This window comes from Schistocerca nitens, chromosome 4 (assembly GCF_023898315.1).
Source record: "Schistocerca nitens isolate TAMUIC-IGC-003100 chromosome 4, iqSchNite1.1, whole genome shotgun sequence".
In the NCBI taxonomy this organism is placed as follows: Eukaryota; Metazoa; Arthropoda; class Insecta; order Orthoptera; family Acrididae; genus Schistocerca; species Schistocerca nitens.
This window is the reverse complement of record NC_064617.1, coordinates 384,918,807-384,939,595: the sequence shown is the minus strand read 5'-3', so window position 1 is coordinate 384,939,595 and position 20,789 is coordinate 384,918,807. Positions and strand designations below refer to the sequence as shown.

General features: G+C 42.4%; 2 protein-coding genes across 2 annotated transcripts in view; both read right to left on the bottom strand.

The window, feature by feature from the left end:
* LOC126251586 (DNA mismatch repair protein Msh3-like) overlaps positions 1–20,024 on the bottom strand; it is a 363,938-nt gene extending 343,914 nt beyond the window's left edge. Inside the window, exons 1-2 of the mRNA XM_049952118.1 lie at positions 19,875–20,024; positions 19,539–19,759 (exon numbers count right to left, since the gene is read on the bottom strand). Of these exons, the coding sequence (XP_049808075.1) occupies positions 19,539–19,759; positions 19,875–19,976 (323 nt within the window). The 5' untranslated portion in view covers positions 19,977–20,024. The remainder of the gene's footprint in view (positions 1–19,538; positions 19,760–19,874) is intronic.
* LOC126251587 (kinesin-like protein costa) lies at positions 15,971–19,679 on the bottom strand. The gene has a single exon (XM_049952119.1). It carries the CDS (start codon positions 19,168–19,170, stop codon positions 16,639–16,641), a length of 2,532 nt encoding a protein of 843 aa, XP_049808076.1. The 5' UTR covers positions 19,171–19,679; the 3' UTR covers positions 15,971–16,638.
* Positions 20,025–20,789: the final 765 nt, after the last annotated feature.

The following is a 20,789-nucleotide window of genomic DNA, read 5'->3' as shown; positions in this document are numbered from 1 at the left end:
TTATGTTGTGGATCCTGTGATTGCTGCACAAAATCAGTTTGAAACCTCATCGGCAGAGAACATTCCCTAGCCATTCACTGATGCCCTTCACATAACAGTTAAGTCCACTAGCAGAAGGTTCTCTTCCTTAGTCTCTTCTCTTGTTTTATTGTAGTTGGTCTTGGTTGCCTTTCTTATAATATTGTTGTCATAACCATTGGCATGAAACATGTGGTGTAGCTTCCTCAATTCTTCTTTGACGTTGTTACTGTCACTTATCTGGTAGGCACAGGCAGTCAGCATGTGCAGAACTGAATACTTATGTGCTGAATGAAGGTAGCTCTCTGCATGCAGATATGGGTTTGTGTGGGTTGTCTACCAGTACACTTCATGTCCCAATGTACCACCCGCAGTTATACAGGGTACGGCAATAAAACCTCCCGCATTTGATGTAGTCAGCGTGAGAGTTGTAGTCAGGGTACCGATGTGGAGTGCGTTTTGCTTGAAAGCGATGTACTTTCCATTTTCATTGCGGGCCATGGCGTGGCTTCGTTTGCATCGTGCGTTTGTTGTGGAGGAATTTATTCATAACGATGGTTCTGTGATTAGTACTCAGCGAACGTTTCAGAAACAATTCAAACTTGGCCTACATGATAGTGTCTTGGATAGAAAACCTATTTAACTGTGGGTGTCAAAGTTTAGAAAGACAGGTTCAGCACTGAAAAGAAAACCTACTGGCTGTCCTCGGACTGCAACAAAGCCAGAAAATGTGGTGCATGTGAGAGTATCTGTGCAACAATCACCAATGTGTTCAGCACTTAAACATGCAGCTGTCCTGGGATTATCTGATACAAGTGTAACATGAATTCTTCAAAGAGAAGTTCATAGGCACCCCTTCAAAATGATGGTTACCCAGGAAGTGAAAGAGATTTTGAAAGTTGCAGAGCTGCATGCGAGGAAATTTTTCAGAACTTTCCACATGGGACTTTGTTCATTTCTTTGGATGAGGCCCATTTCCACTTATCAGGAACTGTGAACAAACAGAATTTCTGCTGTTGGGCTGCAGAAAACCCCCGTGAAGTTCATCAGCGTATGATGATTCAGCCAATGATTGGGAAGCTTACAAAAAGACTCGGACAGCATTTTTTGGTGTTCAGTGTGACAGACTCTAATTTGTACAAAGCCATCTTCCTCCTGTGGATTCCACCTAAGGTGTTTCATTTACTGTGTCAGCTTGCCCCTTTACAAGAACCAGCAGCTGTTACTTTTGATAACATGTGCAGTTTATTGTCCAACTACCAACGCAAACAAATACATCATAGTAGTGAGAGTTGAATTTTACCAACGACGCAAGAAACCAAACTATTTACACAAAGCATGGGCAGCTGAACTTCACGCCCTCGGCCGCAAGTTTAAATTCTTTACTGAAGCCCATAATGACTCTTATGCAAACACTATGGTGCATGACACAATTATCTATTTAGCTCCAGACAAGGAGGTACGCCAGAAGGCTTTACTCTGTGAAAACCATCCATTGGTAGAAGTTTTGCAAGTACCACAATCTTCTGAAGTTTCTCAGGCAGTGGGTGACCAAACAGAAGCGTGGGGCAATGTGGCATTAGTGTGACAAGGTGTGCCCACTAGGACAACAGGTAGCATGCACGAGGAAGCGGCAGTGGCAGCAGCAAACACGTGTGCCTGGTGCCGAGCTGCCAAAGGTCAGGCCAAGCAGCCGTGCCACCCACAGCTCCAGCATCAGCATTCTATGTTTCTGTCTTGTCCTTCCTGGATTGTCCAGCCTGAACATTCAGCAGGCCCTAAGTGCTGGACTACTTGTAGTGGTTTCCAGAAAAAAGGCCACATCACTTCTGTGTGTCGTTTGCTGAAGATTGTGACTCCAATGCTTCTGGCTTCTCCCAAGTTGTTTATCAAGTTAATTGTTTTTTGTCAAGTGCTCCGGCTACATGTCAACGTAGTGCTGCAGTGATATTATTGAATTCTCAAACCTGAGTGAGTTTAGGCTCGCCTCTGTTGACACCAGTGACACAAAAGCTGGTCAGTTATATCGAACAGAACATTGTGCTATTGGGACAAATTATGGCATCTGCCTCTTACAAGTCAGTGGTTTGGTTCATTATATTTTTGGTGGTTCCTGATGCTGGTGTCAAGAACTGGTTTGGGATTGATGCATATGGTGTGAGGACTTTCCAGACTTGTTTTTGGAGGGTATACAGTGTACTATGAATTTTTTTGTTCATTTTTTTTTAAATCCATGGCTCAGCCTCGTTTTTGTTGTGCACATCATATTTCTGTCAGCCTGAAAGAACAAGTGAAAGCCTAGTTGGGCAGACTTCAATCTCTAGGTGTAGTGCAACCTGTTACGGCTAGTGAATGGTCGTCTGTGCTGGTTATAGTTTGGAAGCCATCAGTGACTTCAGTACTACTGTGAACATGCAGTCAATTGTGGATACGTATCCTCTCCCATGCCAGGAGGAACTGATGCAAAAATATCATGTGGCCAGCACTTTTTAAAAATCGAATTGGTCTGAAGCATATCTGCAGGTTCCTGTGGACAGAGAGTCTTGGCATGTTCTCGTTTAGAGTACTCCTTTTGGTCTCTCTCACAATTTGCACCTTTCCTTTGGTGTGGTCAGCGCCCCGGCTACTTTCCAACGATTTTTAGAGCAACTGACTATGCCTGTCCTGGGCTGCATTAATTATCTGGATGATATTGTTATCACAGGCTCCTCAAAAGCCGACCACTTGAAAAATTTGTACATTTTGTTCTCTGTCCAACTGTTCACAGATTTATAGTGCAACCTTGTGAAATCTCAGTTTTTTCAACCTTCCATTGTTCACTTGTGGTTTGAGATCTCTAGGGATGGGGTTCGCCCTCTGCCAGACCACATCTCTGCTGTTACGTCTAATTCCTCACCCCTCATCCATGAAGGAGCTTCAGGCCTTCCTAGAAATGATAGTCTAGTACCATAAATTCCTGCTGGGGGCAGCCACACTGGCCCAATCACTGCATGACTTGTTACATAAGAATGTATGGCCTGGATGGCGAATGTGCTTTTCAAATTCCGAAATCCTAACTACTGTCAGCCCCTTGTTTAGCTATGTTCTTTCCGGACCAGCACAGTTTTGGCAACTGACGCCTCACTTTATGGCCTCAGCATGGTCCTAGAACACCAATATGCCAATGGCTCTCAACGATCTGTTGCTTTCGCCTCTGAATCTCTCACTCCAGCTCAGCAGCATTACTCTCAAGAAGAAAACGGGCTCTTGCCATAGTCTATGCTCTCCAGAAATTTCATGTTTGCTCCAAGTTTCACCTTATTACTGACCATAAACCCTTGCTTTCCTTGTTTGATCCTCAGACTTCCTTGCCTTACAGGGCAGCACACCACCTACAACACTGTGTGCTGTTCTAGTCTCACTACAATTACGAAATTCATTTTCCATGTACATCTAATCATACCAATGCAGACCCCTTTTCCTGCTTTTCTGTGGGTTCTGATCCTGACTTTGATCATGAAGAAATGCTTTGCTTCCATCTTGATACTGAAAAAAAAAAAAGGCTGTAGCCAAGGGTGTCGCAATTACAAGCTTGCATGTAGCAGCTGTCGTCATTCACTGACCCAGTTCTCTGCCAGGTCGTTTGGGTTGCTCAACAGGGCTGGCCAGATAAACCACTGAGTTGGGCTTTGGACCCCCTGCACGACTATTTTTCATTATGGTATCACCTCTCTGTTTTTGAAGGAGTTCTGCTGTTGCCCAAGGAAGACCCCTCTCCCAGAGCAGTCATTCCTGCTGCATTATGGGACTAGGTTCTATGCCTTCTCCACCAGGGCCATTGGGGAGTTTCATGCACTAAACTGTTAGCTAGGAGACATGGTTTTTGCCCAGGGACTTATGGCAAAATTGTCCATTTTGTCACAGCTTGTAAGCAGTGTGCCTGACAACAGACAGCTCCAGGGTGTCTCTGTCCCCCTGGCCCACTTCACGCCAGCCATGCGAATGCTTTCAAGTAGACTCTGCAGGTCCCTTCTTGAACTCATATTGGCTCTTTGACTGTGGATGCATTTTCCCAGTTCCCTTGCATTCTTAGGTATGCATCAACATCGGCTGAGGTCACAATTCAAATGCTTTTGCAGGCTTTTTCTATTAAGAGGTTGCCTTCTACCTTAACTTCCAATAATGAGTCCCAGTTCATTTCTTATACCTTTCAATTGTTTTGTTCCTGTCACGGCATTCATCATGAATGGCTCCACCATTCCATCCTCAATCAAATTGTGAGGCAAAATGACTAGTGAGTACATTCAAGTCCCAAATGAAAAAGTTTGTAGTGGATTCTTTGGCAGACGACCCTCTTTTCCATTTTCTGACTACCTATCGCTTCACGCTGGGGGGGAGGGGGGGGGGGGAGCAGAATCTGGCTGTGTTGCTTTTTGGCCGGCAGCCACACATGCTCCACCACCTTCTGCAGTCTGCACTGCACCTGCTGCAGTCAGCTTCACGCCGCGATCACCAATGTGGGCACAAGGGTTTGGTTGGCAGCCCAAGCAGAGACCAGCCACTGTTGTCTGCTGCCAGGCACACCGTCTTTGTGACATCCGTATGACTGATGGGCTGGTTGCGCATCACTTTGATCATTTGCGGTCCCGTTCTCCAGTGGAAGCTACTGGTTCACAGATGCGGCCCCATCGCCACTGCCCACCCTGCTGCCCTCCGTCTCAAGCCTATTGTTGCCTGCTGTCGAAGTGCCCCTGTGCCATTGGATGCCTCTTCCACATATGGCACTAGGCACCGGTCCATTGCTGGCCTCAAGCCCATTGCCACAGCCCCTGTTCCAGTTGAGCCATCTCCACCATCCCCCTCACCATCATCTGATGACAATGCAGAGATGGCAATGGCACTCTCCTTCCCGGTACTGTCATTGAGCATACTGCAGGTCCACCACCCTCGAGCATGCCTGCGTCCCCACACGTTCCAGCCCTATGCTTTGTTGTCCACTAGCACATTGTGTCTCACCCCCACCTTGGCAGTGGCTGCTGCTGTTTCGGATCCACTGGACGTGTCTCACATTGGACCGCCAGCATCTCCTCCGTCACCTGGGTGGCCAATTCACACTACTAGTGCATGTGAGAGCGTCGAGTCTAGTGTTGCCAGGCAAAAAGTCTGTGCCATGCCGTCTACTGGCTGTACACATCTATATCCACAATGAGCAGCACTGACTGACACCCTCTCTGTTCTAATTTGTTTTGTGTCTTGTTATGTGTGGAGTCATGAGAGACTTACTTTTGTTATTGTTCAGAGGGTTATGAATAAAGCCATAACTATGTTACTTGGATCGGTTTGTGTATTACTTGGTTACAACAATCCCCATTTAGATTGCACTTCTGGTGGACATACAACCAAAAAATTATAAAATGAATCATAAGCATCTTTCACTTTCTGAAAGTTTAATTTTGTATGTAAGTGCCTTAAACACATCTATGTTCCACTGTAGTATGGAAGCCACGTAAGCTATAAGGTCTTCCATTGTCATTCCACCGAAATGAACAGGCTGTAGTAGAGGGACTTTTTGGCTTTAGACTCTGTGTAGAATGGTTGCAAGTGCCCTATCACACAAAACTAGAGTTGCTTGAGCTGGTAGCTTTCAGCTGGGGCTTCTGAGAATGTTCCCATCTGCCGAGCAAAACAGGTCAAAATAAATCAAGTATGTAGTATGGGAACTGAGGCTTGATAAGTACATTGATAACACATTGTTTGTTACTGTTCTTGCACATGTGGTGAAATTATTTGCTTTTCCTTGACTGCTTGCAGGAGAGAAACAATGATGTTGACAGATTCTATCATTACTGCTCATTCTGTTCTGGACCTACCAGTATATTTGTGCAGTTGCACGTACCTGCAAACACTTGTGAATGTTTTGTTATGTTTATCTGCATTATTTACACTCCTGGAAATGGAAATAAGAACACATTGACACCAGTGTGTCAGACCCACCATACTTGCTCCGGACACTGCGAGAGGGCTGTACAAGCAATGATCACACGCACGGCACAGCGGACACACCAGGAACCACGGTGTTGGCCGTCGAATGGCGCTAGCTGCGCAGCATTTGTGCACCGCCGCCGTCAGTGTCAGCCAGTTTGCCGTGGCATACGGAGCTCCATCGCAGTCTTTAACACTGGTAGCATGCCGCGACAGCGTGGACGTGAACCGTATGTGCAGTTGACGGACTTTGAGCGAGGGCGTATAGTGGGCATGCGGAAGGCCGGGTGGACGTACCGCCGAATTGCTCAACACGTGGGGCGTGAGGTCTCCACAGTACATCGATATTGTCGCCAGTGGTCGGCGGAAGGTGCACGTGCCCGTCGACCTGGGACCGGACCGCAGCGACGCACGGATGCACGCCAAGACCGTAAGATCCTACGCAGTGCCGTAGGGGACCGCACCACCACTTCCCAGCAAATTAGGGACATTGTTGCTCCTGTGGTATCGGCGAGGACCATTCGCAACCGTCTCCATGAAGCTGGGCTACAGTCCCGCACACCGTTAGGCCGTCTTCCGCTCACGCCCCAACATCATGCAGCCCGCCTCCAGTGGTGTCACGACAGGCGTGAATGGAGGGACGAATGGAGACGTGTCGTCTTCAGCGATGAGAGTCGCTTCTGCCTTGGTGCCAATGATGGTCGTATGCGTGTTTGGCGCCGTGCAGGTGAGCGCCACAATCAGGACTGCATACGACCGAGGCACACAGTGCCAACACCCGGCATCATGGTGTGGGGAGCGATCTCCTACACTGGCCGTACACCACTGGTGATCGTCGAGGGGACACTGAATAGTGCACGGTACATCCAAACCGTCATCGAACCCATCGTTCTACCATTCCTAGACTGGCAAGGGAACTTGCTGTTCCAACAGGACAATGCACGTCTGCATGTATCCCGTGCCACCCAACGTGCTCTAGAAGGTGTAAGTCAACTACCCTGGCCAGCAAGATCTCCGGATCTGTCCCCCATTGAGCATGTTTGGGACTGGATGAAGCGTCGTCTCACGCGGTCTGCACGTCCAGCACGAACGTTGGTCCAACTGAGGCGCCAGGTGGAAATGGCATGGCAAGCCGTTCCACAGGACTACATCCAGCATCTCTACGATCATCTCCATGGGAGAATAGCAGCCTGCATTGCTGCGAAAGGTGGATATACACTGTACTAGTGCCGACATTGTGCATGCTCTGTTGCCTGTGTCTATGTGCCTGTGGTTCTGTCAGTGTGATCATGTGATGTATCTGACCCCAGGAATGTGTCAATAAAGTTTCCCCTTCCTGGGACAATGAATTCACGGTGTTCTTATTTCAATTTCCAGGAGTGTATATTACTGTTACTGCATAAGTGAAGATAGGTACAATTCTGAATGCCTAAGCAGGTGCATTGTCGTAGGAGCCATGCAGGTGCCTCCCTATTGTTTCATCTCAAGAGCCATCTAATTCAGTGGAGCACAGTTCACTCAGAGATAAGAATATTTTTATAGAGATTTGTGAGATCCTCACCATCCAGGCAGTGTAGTACCAGAAACTTCTCATTCTAACATCATTTTACCTGTAACTACAGTTGATGAAATATTGCTGAAGTTCACAGTGGTAGTGAAGACTACATTCAAGCTGAAGAACACTGTATTCGTCAAGTCCAAACATAGTATTTGTTACCTGAACTCTCTAAGGTGCCCAACATTTAGCGTCACCCAGCACTCTACAGATGTAACCCTTACATGAATCTTTCTCTTTGCCCCATGCATAAACAGTCTCTTTTCCAAGTGTGTTTCTATAAAATGAAATTCTTTCAGTATCATCACATTGCTGGATATGCTGTGGCCATTTGAAATGAATGAATGAGTCATGGCATGATCGTGATATTTTGTATACAACAATTCTGCCTCTACTGGCATGAACAGATAACAAAAATGTAACCATGATTTTTAATCCCGATATTATCAGTTAACTTTTTCCATACTATTCCACAATCTTACTCTGCATTTATCTCTGAATTTCCAATATGCTTGCCTCAAATAACCTGAATTTCACTGAATTATACTATCACAGGAGAGTAACACTGCAAGCTGACGATTAACTGAAAAAAGAGAAAACAAAAAGGTACAACAGACTATGCACATTTTCAATAATCATGTACAGCAATATTACTTAAAGTAATGTTTTCTCTTTTCCAGTACTTCCATGCATTAATGTCACAGATACATATCCTCCAAGCAGCCATTATTTATGTTTTTCATCTCCTTCAGCCTGGCATGCTCATACAAACACCTCAAAACCCTTTATCTGTCATTTTTACAGATTCTCATTTTATTTTTGTTGGCTTGGTTGTGTAGTGGACTAGAAGTTTAATGTCCTCGGTGAATGAATGAATGCATAAAATTTCTGTGGTAATAGCTAATTGTCATCCTTTGAATCAGTGGCTAACATTTTAACCTTCAGGGCAGAAAAATTCATTTTCCACATGCATCCTCACCCTCGGGACCTTTGAGAAGATCTGAACAAAACCTACCCAGTTTTGGAACAAATTATTGCCTATATCTTTCTCAGAATGCAGACTATAAAATAAACAAAATATAACACACAAATATAATAAAACAACAATAACAGCTCTAAACTACTGCAAGATATGCTTTTGCTGAATAAAAAGTGTGTGCCATTAAGAATGCCTTCAGCTTAGGTAAAAAAAAATCCAGAATTAAGCATGTTTTCAAATTCTGTTGGAACCTTGTTGAAAATGAAATATGTCAAACCTTGTGAACTTTTCTGCATATGTGTCAAGGAAGTGCTGAACATGACAAGACTAAAACGTGCTACAAGAGAAAGAACTCTAGAAGCAACTCACTGTGAGGAGGCAGTTAAACTGACTGTAATTACTTTCGCTAAAATCAAACATCAGTAAAGAGAATCACATGTAGTAATCACATTGCAAGAATAGTAAACTTGATTTGAGCCTAGAACAAATAGTATACTATTGTGGTGAAGAAAAGTTAACTCTTGCAGCTTGGGCCACTTTTGAGTCAAGCTTCCTATTGGACGCACCATAAATCAGGCTGAAAGAGCTTGTAAATGAAAAGGGGAAAAAGTGAGTAACTGCTGGCGGAATTCTGGATAAATTAAATACAGTGGTGGTTATCTGGAAGCTAATGTTGGAAATCCACACTTGATGCTCAATCATAAAATAGATTTAGTCTCTCATCAGTACTCATTGCAGAAGAGCACAATTTCTTTTGTTTATGACAGCTCTTTAATTCTCAGTAACACATACTTTTCAAATAGCTCAAATGTAAGATTATGCAATATGATTTCAGAACATTTAGTATGGAACTTCCTGGCAGATTAAAACTGTGTGCCCGACCGAGACTCGAACTCGGGACCTTTGCCTTTCGCAGGCAAGTGCTCTACCATCTGAGCTACCGAAGCACGACTCATGCCCGGTCCTCACAGCAAAGGTCCCGAGTTCGAGTCTCGGTCGGGCACACAGTTTTAATCTGCCAGGAAGTTTCATATCAGCGCACACTCCGCTGCAGAGTGAAAATCTCATTCTGGGGACATTTAGTATGATTGACCTTCTTTTGTGTTCTCAGTTAATTTTTATTTCATTTATTTATTCAACCCAACCTGATTTGGGGCATGGTTTCACACATACAGTACTTCGTTCTACATGATAGTTGCCTAAGAAATTAAAATCTTAATATGACAAATAGTATTAAAATGATGTGTGTGTCTACAGTGCCAATTTGAGTAAATAATATTTACTATGTACTAATAAAATTAATACTGGCACAACTTGTACTACTGCTGCCACTAACACTGGTAACAGAAATAATAATGACAATAATAATTGTGGCAGATATAAAAGGAATTTATAGGTGTACAAAATAGAAGTTGCTGGTATTGCAAGTTCTGGGCAAATGAAATTTAAGAAGGCTGCACCGGCTAAGAATACCGGGAAATGAGGAAGATCTGCTTGGAAAGAAGAATGTACCTGGGTAACAAAGGTGTACAGGGACAATGGTAACCACTACTGCTGCATTAGTAAATCTGTCATTAACTGTCCTCTGAAGCTGGAGACATTATTCATTTCTCTAACAAAATGAGTGAGGTTATTCAAGTTGGGTTTATGGTATTGAGGATGACTTCAAGAAAGTGGCTGAATTATGGAGTGGGACAAAAGATTTTGCTCTGATGGGATGGGTACTTCTGCCATATTGTTCAGTCAAGAGTGCGAAGATTGAGGAGAGATGTGAGGGACAGTGTATATTAACAGAAAAGCAGCGAAGCCAAATGTAATGAAATCTCTGCGCTTGTCTGCATGCAGCCAGGAGAGTTGTGTATATAATGGGGAAATATGATCAAAGAGTCCAATATCACAAATATAATTAATGCATGCATTCATAGCCAGTTCCAGGCACTGTGAGCTTTTCTGATAGAGGTCATGCATGATGACATTGCTGTAATCAGTAACTGGAAGCATAAGTGTTTTTACAAGTTTCTTTTTCGCGTCAAAATGGAAGAGCTTTCTACATTTTTCTAGGGCACGGAGATTAGCTGATGCCATCTTGCAATAACAGTTACACGCTCAGTCGAATTTAGACTTTCATCTATCATTACTCCTAGACCCTTTGCTAAAGAGGAGTTGATATTTGTCCCATTTATGGTTACAAGATGGTGGGGACTCCTGATATGTCGGGCTAATGAGCCTACAATGACCATCCAGTACTACTTGGATTTTGAATGGATTGGGCTTTAACCCTATATCCTGCACCACCTTTTGATAATTCGCAGAGGTCAGTACTGAGATTCTTGATAGCTGTCTTCAGGTTCACTGGTTTTGCACATACATAGAAACAACCAGAGGTCACCAGCTTACACATGGTATTTACTGACTGACGTACTGGGTAGAGTTGTACTGTAGGAACAATGTAGTCAGGCAGGATGGTGCAGCCATACAGTTATATGTGGTATCTGTACTCTAGCTCTGAAACAGGATTCGCCTGAAAGTTAGTAATATTCTTACACTTGTTTAAGTGCCTATCGACAATTCAGTGTGTCAATTATTTAATGAATCATTACCTTTACTCCTTTCATTAGATATCAGACTAATATCCGTAACAAAAATTCTAACAAAACTTAGCTCATACACTTGTGAGCAGTACTGTGTCAGAGATCTTCACCAGGGAGGGTTAACAGAATCTAGTGAGAAGGTATGAAGAGAACCAGTGCAATAGATGATGAGTTTACTTGTCCACAGAGACAATCAGTACATTCTATAAGAAAAGACAGACAGACATCATTCAACACAAAAAGAATTCCTCTTGAAATTCAAAGAATTTGCCTTTCATAAGGAGCTAAGAAATATCCTGTTATTTTTCACAAACACATGAGGGTGATATAAAAGTATACTGCTAGCCATTCACACTATGCACTATTAAAGTAAAAACAACGGGGTATTGGCAACTATGTATGTTGCTTCATGCACTGGACAATGACTTTCACATTAAAAAATACCAGTGATTGCTGGAACAATTTCAACAAATTGTTTAAATACATATAGATGTGCCAGTGCCCTGGTTAAGGTACAAGCAATTTTCAGCTCAATAAGTAATTTTCTTAGCAATTGCTTTTACTTTTAAGAAAACCTACTATGCTGAAACCCTGGATGTGCTACAAAGAACACAGCAGTATAAAGCATGTGTGTTCTTAGGCTTTACCGGCAAATTAACTGTTTGTACTGTTCTCAGGTCTCCAGCCGTTTTCAAACCACGATGTTTCGACAGTGTTCCTTGCAGTCATCTTCAGGTAACACCTGCAGACTGAGCGTCTCAGCTTCTCCGCTGAATCTCCTCCACTTTATACTCTGATCGCTCCCCACCCCTTCTCCCACATCATGCCGCATGCGGCACTGCGTGGAGTGGTGGTGGGGAGGGGCGGGCTGCTGGCTGCGAACTGTGGACCATCAGATGTCCTGTAGCCTTCGTCGCGAGCGGAAGCCCCCTGTGGGTCGGCGCTGTGCTTTTAGTTGGCTGAGTGCTGGGTCCCAGGCTTTGCTGAGGTTGAACCCAGCGTCTGTGTTGATCAGCCCATCAGCTACATGTATTTCAATCGCCTCCTTCAGAACACAGTCCCAAAAAGACAAGGCCTGCCGTAAAACTTCCCTTTTTGCATACTCCATAGCATATCCAGTATCCATGTAATGTTCCGCAACCGCAGATTTTGTACGCTGCTTCAGTTCAGTGTGCCTTCTGTGTTCCTGGCATCTTTCTTCGATTGTCCGTGCAGTTTGCCCCATGTATGCCTTACTGCATTTACACACAATACGGTAAACACCCTGTTTGTGGAGCAACAAAAAAAATTGTTCAAATGGCTCTGAGGACTATGGGACTTAACATCTATGGTCATCAGTCCCCTGGAACTTAGAACTACTTAAACCTAACTAACCTAAGGACATCACACAACACCCAGTCATCACGAGGCAGAGAAAATCCCTGTCCCCGCCGGGAATCGAACCCGGGAACCCGGGCGTGGGAAGCGAGAACGCTACCGCACGACCACAAGCTGCGGACGTGGAGCAACAGGTGATCTTATACTCTACCTAGCAGGACACGTGTTTTCAGAGGTGGACGGAAGACACATTTGATGTTACACCAAGCCAGAATTCTGCCAATTTTGTTGGATACTCTGCCGGCGTAAGGCACATACGCCGTTGTCATCTCGTCCTCTTCGTTCTCTCTCTGCTGGGCTTGTGCATTTTGCCTGAAAGCATGTCAAATTTGACTCTCATTATATCCGTTCTTCTTGAAAACATCCTTAAGGTTGTTAGGTTCTCCTTGTAGGCTTTCCTCATCCGATATATCACGGGCCCTGTGTACCAGTGTTTGCAGTACTCCCTCACACTGTGAAGGATGATGGCAGCTGGTAGCATGGAGATACAGATCAGTGGGGTTTCTTTCCTGTATCCACTGTGTCCCAAGGTGCCATCCACTTTGCGCTTGACTAGAACGTCCAGAAACAGGAGTTCACCATTCTCTTCCACCTCTATAGTGAATTTGATGTTAAGATGAAGAAAATTCAGATGTTGGAGAAACTCTTCAAGTTTTTCTCTTCCATGAGGCCACATCACAAATGTGTCATCATCAGCATATCTGTAAAAGCACATAGGCTTCAGTGCTGTAGTTTCCAGTGCCTTCTCTTTGAAGTCCTCCATAAACAAGTTTGTTACGACTGGTGACAGGGGACACCCCATGGCAACACCATCCATTTGTTCATAATAGTTTCCATCAAAGAGAAAGAATGTTGATGTGAGGACAAATTCGAAAAGATTAGTCATTGCCAGGTTGAATTTCGCCCTAATTAACTTAAGAGCTCTCTCGCCTTCCTGATGTGGTGCTGTGACCACAGCGTAATACTGACATTCGCGAGGATTACCCATCACATAAACACCATGGCTGCCGACCGGATCACAAGAAGAGCTTGTCTGGCGCTTGTAAGGGAAAGGATCCGGTACACCCGTCGGCGGCTAGACACGACATCTAAGGAATTACTCGCACTCCACTTAGAGATGGCTTGTTTGCTCTTGCCCGATTCTTGGGAGTGGGTCAACACTGTGTCTTGGGCTCATGCGGACCTGTCTCGACACAGTGCCACTTCTAAACAAGTCTCCAAGTTCCAATGTCTGGCAGCCAGAGAACAACAGGCACAAGAAGTGCAACGACGAACCGTAATCAACTTCACTGGGAAGGAACTGACGGCGCAGCAAAATCAGTTCCGGAAAAGGGACTAAATTTCGCACCAATACAGACTACTATACCCATCGCAGACTTCATCAGTGGTATAGAACAAGTAATTTCCACCCTTCCCAGCAAAAAAGTAGGAGAGATACATCGGGAAACATGCCATGTGATTAGCAAAGCCGCTCTAACGAGGCCGAACATCACGAAAGCAGAAAGAGCTGCCATTCAAGAACTACAGGATGATCCTAAAATAGTTATTTTACCTGCGGATAAAGGAAATGTTGCCATGGGGTGTCCCGTCACAAGTGGTAGCAAACTTGTTTAAGGAGGACTTCGAAGAGAAAGCAGTGGAAACTGCAGCACTGAAGCCTATGTGCTTTTACAGATATGTTGATGACACATTTGTGATATGGCCACATGGAAGAGAAAAACTTCACGAGTTTCTCCAACATCTGAATTCTCTGCATCACAACATCAAATTCACCATGAAGGTGGAAGAGAATGGTGAACTCCCGTTTCTGGATGTCCTAGTCAAGTGCAAAGCGGATGGCACCTTGGGACACAGTGTATACAGGAAAGAAACCCCACTGATCTGTATCTCCATGCGACCAGCTACCATCATCCTTCACAGTGTGAGGGAGTACTGCAAACACTGGTACACAGGGCCCGCAATATATCGGATGAGGAAAGCCTTCAAGGAGAACCTAACAACCTTAAGGATGTTTTCAAGAAGAACGGATATAACGAGAGTCAAATTTGACATGCTTTCAGGCAGAATGCACAAGCCCAGCAGAGAGAGAACGAAGAGGACGAGATGACAACGGCGTATGTGCCTTACGCCGGCAAAGTATCCAACAAAATCGGCAGAATTCTGGCTTGGTGTAACATCAAATGTGTCTTCCGCCCATCTCCGAAAACGCATGCCCTTCTAGGTACAGTAAAAGATGACCTGTTGCTCCAGAAACCAAGTGTTTACCATATTCCGTGTAAATGCAGTAAAGCATACATTGGGCAAACTGTACGGACAATCAAAGAAAGATGCCAGGAACACAGAAGGCACACTGAACTGAAGCAGCCTAAAAAATATGCGGTTGTGGAACGATTACATGGATACTAGAGATACTATGGAGTATGCGAAAACAGAAGTTTTACGGCAGGCCTCGTCTTTTTGGGACTGTGTTCTGAAGGAGGTGACTGAAATATGTGTAGCTGATGGGCTGATCAACAGAGATGCTGGGTTCAACCTCAGCAAAACCTGGGACCCAGCACTCAGCCAGCTAAAAGCACAGCACCGACACAAAGGGACTTCCGCTCCCGACGAAGGCCACAGGACACCTGATGGTCCACAGTTCGCATCCAGCAGCCCGCCCCTCCCGCCACCACTCCATGCAGCGCCGTGTGCGGCATGACGCGGGGGAAGGGGTGGGGAGCGATCAGAGTATAAAGGGGAGGAGATTCAGCGGAGACGCTCAGTCTGCAGGTATCACCTGAAGATGATGGCAAGGAACACTGTCGAAATATCGTGGTTTGAAAACGACTGCACCCAGTTGGAGACCCGAGAACAGTACAAACAATATAAAGCATGTTAAATAATATACAGATACAGCATTTGGTGAGACTAAAAAAAAAGAAGACACCAATCACACAAAATAATAACAGAGGATCTCAGATCAACAGAGGGAGACCAAAGGTGCATGGTTCATTTCATTTAACCTGTATTCTCTTTCATCCTGGATTTCGTAGGTGTTTACTATTCTTTTTAATCCTTTCCTTCTCCAAGCTCTGAGCTTATACTGCCAAGGAAGGATTTTTCTTTTCTGGATGTATCTTCCCTCTCTTTCATCATCAGTGAAACTAAGAGCACATATTTTCTTTCATTTTACCTGGCTTACCCATGATTATATTGAAAAGCGTATAGTGGGAAACACATTTGGTTTGGTTCACCTACTCAAGGAAGAAAAAATTGAGTATAGAATTCAACGTTACTTATCCTAAAACAATATGTTGTAATGAACAACCAAATAATCATATCTACATCAAAGGGAACAAAAATTAATTCCAGAAATTCTCTCAGATAACCTCTTTAGCATGAAATACTATGCACTTTGACTTTACTTAACATTCAGTTTATTACACATATCATATTGAACAGTGATTCTTACAGTATATCTGATTATAATTCATCTTAGATATTGTCTTTCCAAGAACACTACAAATTTACAGAGATTCATATCATCTTTAGATGCAGTTTATCATTTAAAATGATATATGTACAAGCCCTTGTTAAGTACATCACAGGTTGAAATTTTATTACAACATATAAAAAGAATGTTCAAATGCTACAATATATACACACATATCCAGTCTTATCAGGTAAAGCATATGTTTTCTCTGATGAGATGTAACACAGTTGAAATAACACTATAATCTAGTACAGGCAGCAGCTACATCACTAAATAGTCAAAATCATAACACGCATTATATACAACCAAACAGTCCTCACATATCAATTCTGTTTGGAAAAAATCTTTGGTAGGATTTTCTAATAATTAGGACATTTTCTTCAATTTTTTCATATTAACATAGTTCTATTACTACATCTAGCAATTAAGTAGTAGTCCACCTTCTGGATATAACAACAGAAAGGTCTCAGTAATATGGCAAAGTGTCCATATGTGATAAAATGTATGACATATCAGTTATTCAAAGTGTGCAACAATGGTACTATAAAACTAAAAAGTAACTGCTAAAAACAATTACACCCAGAAAACAGTCAAAATTACTTTTAAGAAAAATGCATTTCTGTCATATGTTTCACAAAGTACCATATCAGGCAAGAACAAGATCTTTGTGGGAACAGCAGAGTTGTCATGAACCTTCTCTGTATTTTTCTTGTTGGATAATAAGCTTATTTTTCTTTCTTGTAACTTTGGTTGTTGGGGATGGTGAAGGGCCCTGAAGCTGTTTAAGGTTCTTTTGTGGAATAGCTGCAGCAGGGCTCTCAAGCTGACCTGCTGCATGAGGTTTCCCAGAAACCTGTAACAGAGCTTCTAACTGACAGATCCTCCTCTTCAGGATTTTGTTCTCTTGTCTACACTGACTGATTTCCATGTTCTTTTCACGTATGGCATTGCCCTCAGGGCCAGAGCTTCCACTCGACTCCTCAGCACAATGTCGTAACATCAGATGTAGTTTCTCCTGATAATCCTTTTCCAGTAAAACTATGTGGCGCTCTGCTTCCAAATGTGACTGGTACAACGAATTTGTAAGTTCATGAATTTTCCATTTCAAAGAATCATTCTGTGCATCTACTTCTGCTAACTGAATTTCCATTTTCTTTCCACTCTCTTTTAAATCAATCACTTTTAGAAAATATTTATGAAGCAAAGAACGCATTTCTACAGTGGAAAGCTTCATTAGATGTGAAATAAGTAGCTCTTCATCTTTCTCTCTGGGAACCTGAGAATAATCTAAATCATGAGATTTTCTTCCACATATCATTTCATTCTTGTATTCAATTGTTGCATCAATGGCCTCAATGGCTTCATCGTGTTCTAATAACTTTCGTTCTTCTAAAGCAGAAATTTTATTTTCCTTTTTCAATTTATCATAATGACATCTCTGTTCAACAAGACAATCTCTTGTTTTTCGAAGATTTCTTATTTCAATGCGTAGAGCTTCTTTCTCATCTCCATTTTGTTTCTGAATGCCATCAGAATTCTCTTTTGACATACGTTCCATAAGAGAGGGTTTTGAACTGACATCTGACAAATATCTTACTTTGTCTTTCTCTAGACAAAGTTTCTCTTTGAATAACGCTTCCCGTTTTTCCAGTAATGTCTGATGTTCAATTAGCTGTTCTTTAAACTTCTGTGAAGATTCTTGCATATTAGCTAACCTCTTCTCTTCCTCAAAGATCCACTGCAGTCTAATATCATCCCTATCCTTCTGTTCTTCCATTTTATTCAGCTTAGATAACTGTAATTTATACTTCTGCTCTAATTCTTTTATCTTTGTTTGATCTTGAAGTAACTCCTTTTCTAAAACTTCTTTTTGCTTTTCCTCTTTTTTCAGCTGTTTTTCTAATCTTTCCATTTGCCTTTTTGAGAGCAATAGGCTATTCTCCAGCTCCAAAATTTTTTTTGCGCTTTCACTAGCTATCTGTTTCATCATCTCAACGTCCATGAGGCGTTTCTTGTACTGTACAGCTACTGACTTATGTTTTTCAATTTCTTTCTTATGTTTCAAAAACTCATCAGAGAAGCCATTCTTAGAGACCAAAATTAATGCATTCTCTGATTGTGCTAATTGTGATCGTGTTTTATAGTATCCTTCTTCAAGTTTCTTTCTTTTTTTCTGAAACCGATGTTTTGCAGAAGATCTCATATCACTATTTTTAATCATGTCTGCAATAAACTGTTCTTTGATCTCTATTGTTTTGTGAAGCTCTTCTATTCTTTTATGTGCCTCTTCCAAATCAATAAGAACTTTTCTCATTTGTGATTGCTTCATTTCATTTCCTGCTGCAAGAATTCTCAACTCTTCATATGGAGCAGCTGTATCTTCGCAGGCAACTACTGCTGCTGCCATATCACTGCAGGAAACAGATTTACACCTGTCATAAATATTATCTTCTTCCCAGTCACATTCTTCCTTAACAGGATTCAAATTAAAATCTACATGCTCACAATCATCACTTAATGTCTGTTCTACATTTATATCAAGCACAGCAGTTCTTGGAAAAATGCTCATACGTCGCTTCTGAAGCAGGTTATGGTTTGTGTCCTCAATGTAATTTATCCTATTTTCACAGTATTTCTCCGATTCGTCATTGTACCATTGATTTACATGACAGTTGTCACCTGTCTTAATAAACATGTAGTTAAGTTTTTTAACCCTTTCATCTGTTTCATTTTTAAATTTATCCATGAAATAAGTGAGCCTGTCTACAAATTCTGGGTGCTGAGAATCAGAATCACTTTCTGTATCTGGATCAAAATTTCCATTCTGGTAATGTATATTATTTGTTTCTGCTTCCAAAGACCTGTCTGTCTGTTCATCAAATTCAGTTAACTCATCTATACGCTCCAACACTCTTGCACCACAGTCTCTACCACTAACTGAACCATCATTTATAACACATTCTTCACACTCTTGTTTGAGACACAACCATTGTTCTATTTGGTTTTTATCTTCCACTGCCAAAGACGTGTTACTGATAAGTCTACTAAAAAGGTGCTCTGCATTTATTACTAATTTTAACCACTGTGATGCTGCAAATTCCAGTCCAAAAGTATCCCAATCATGTTGTTCAGAAATAACCCCATCATCGGATTCATCAGAAGATGCCCTGTCAATTCCATTACAAAAGGAGACACTGTTTTCAACCATTGCACTCATTTCTATAGTTTAGATTTTTCTTATTCTTAACAAGACTCTGTAAATCATTAGTGAAATTTCTTAACACACATCAACTAGTGAAATATAAAATCATCAAATTTGAACACAGTTAAATTCGTCAGGGGAGCGTCTAATTTACTATGTTCCATGTTATAAAACTTTGTGCAATCACACGCCTTCCATAAACGTTGTTGTCTACAATGTTTTGAGATGCACACTACAATGCATCAGTCACAACATTCACAAATACGAATACCTTGCTGAAGTAACAGCATATTCATTTCAGATTTTCCTTCCACAATCGTCAAACGCACAGTTTAGGGTGATACTATTGCAACAAGCAAACTAACTAGTGCACAAATACATACCTAGAAAGCCCAGAGACGGACTGGGATTTGTACGAATGGCAACTGTTTATATTACCAGCTTCACAGTCAACATACACATCACTCTCATCGATTTCCACATCTGCTTCAGACTTCAGAGAAGATAGTTGCGAATGATTTTCTGTCAATGTAGCAATTTTCGGAGTGTCATACGACGGCGGATGGACTCTTTTTTCCTTCGCACTTCTGGATGGACCTTCATTCTGTAAAACAATATTAATCCAATTATCTAAGTCGCAAGTCGTCGAATACTTCTTTCGTTCAACCAATGTAAGGGGAAATAGACTTTAAATGTCTCATAGTAAATAAAAGCATTACCCTCTCTTCATCATCAACTAACTGTCTCTTCGTCTCAGAAGGAACTGGTAAGGAAACAGAACTATTTCTAGCAAACTGACTTAAATTTACGCCAACAGACATCTCTCTTCAACAGCACCACCACATCTTGGGCAGTGTAATGTAAACACCTCATACATAAACGTTTCAAAGATATAAAAACAAGTCATAGATCCTATGGTCGAAGCATAGATCAGATAACATTTCCACTCTATGGAGTTATCCAAGGTGTTCAAGCGTAACCTTTTATCTATAGAGTTTAAATATCAATACAGGGAGCATTCGAATGAGCAGAACGAGAATTCAGTGCGTAACATCTACTGCAGAACAAGTGGCGGGACTTGAGGACGGCGCATTTTAGCCCGTATAGCGCTTAGAGTATTTTGAGTGTTACTACTTCGCTGCTATAGACAAACCACCATCGGAAGTACCGTGAAACTTCGTCTACACGTTTTACAGACATCTTAGATTAGATTAGATTAGATTTACTTTCATTCCAATTGATCCGTAGTGAGGAGGTCCTCCAGGATGTGGAACATGTCAGAAAAACAACAATACATGACAAATATGTACAACTAAAACAAATAAGCTAATGTACCATTCCACAGGTCCCAAGTGGAATGATCGTCATTTTTTAATGAACACTTTGGTATAAAGAACTAAAGTTGGCGTGAAGGTGTGAAGAGCAACGGTATCACGCTTTTTCTCCATGGTATCCACTTTATTTACGTTTTTTTCAGTAACGGAATAAGAAGTGACAGGCAACAATATTTTTTTAAGTTTTCTATAGTACTTATTCATATTTTCGAAGGGGTACAAGGAAGGAGCCTCCACGACGATCGTGCAAGGGTCATTACTGAGAAAGAGAAGATGAGTTTTAGCACGATCGGGAGTACC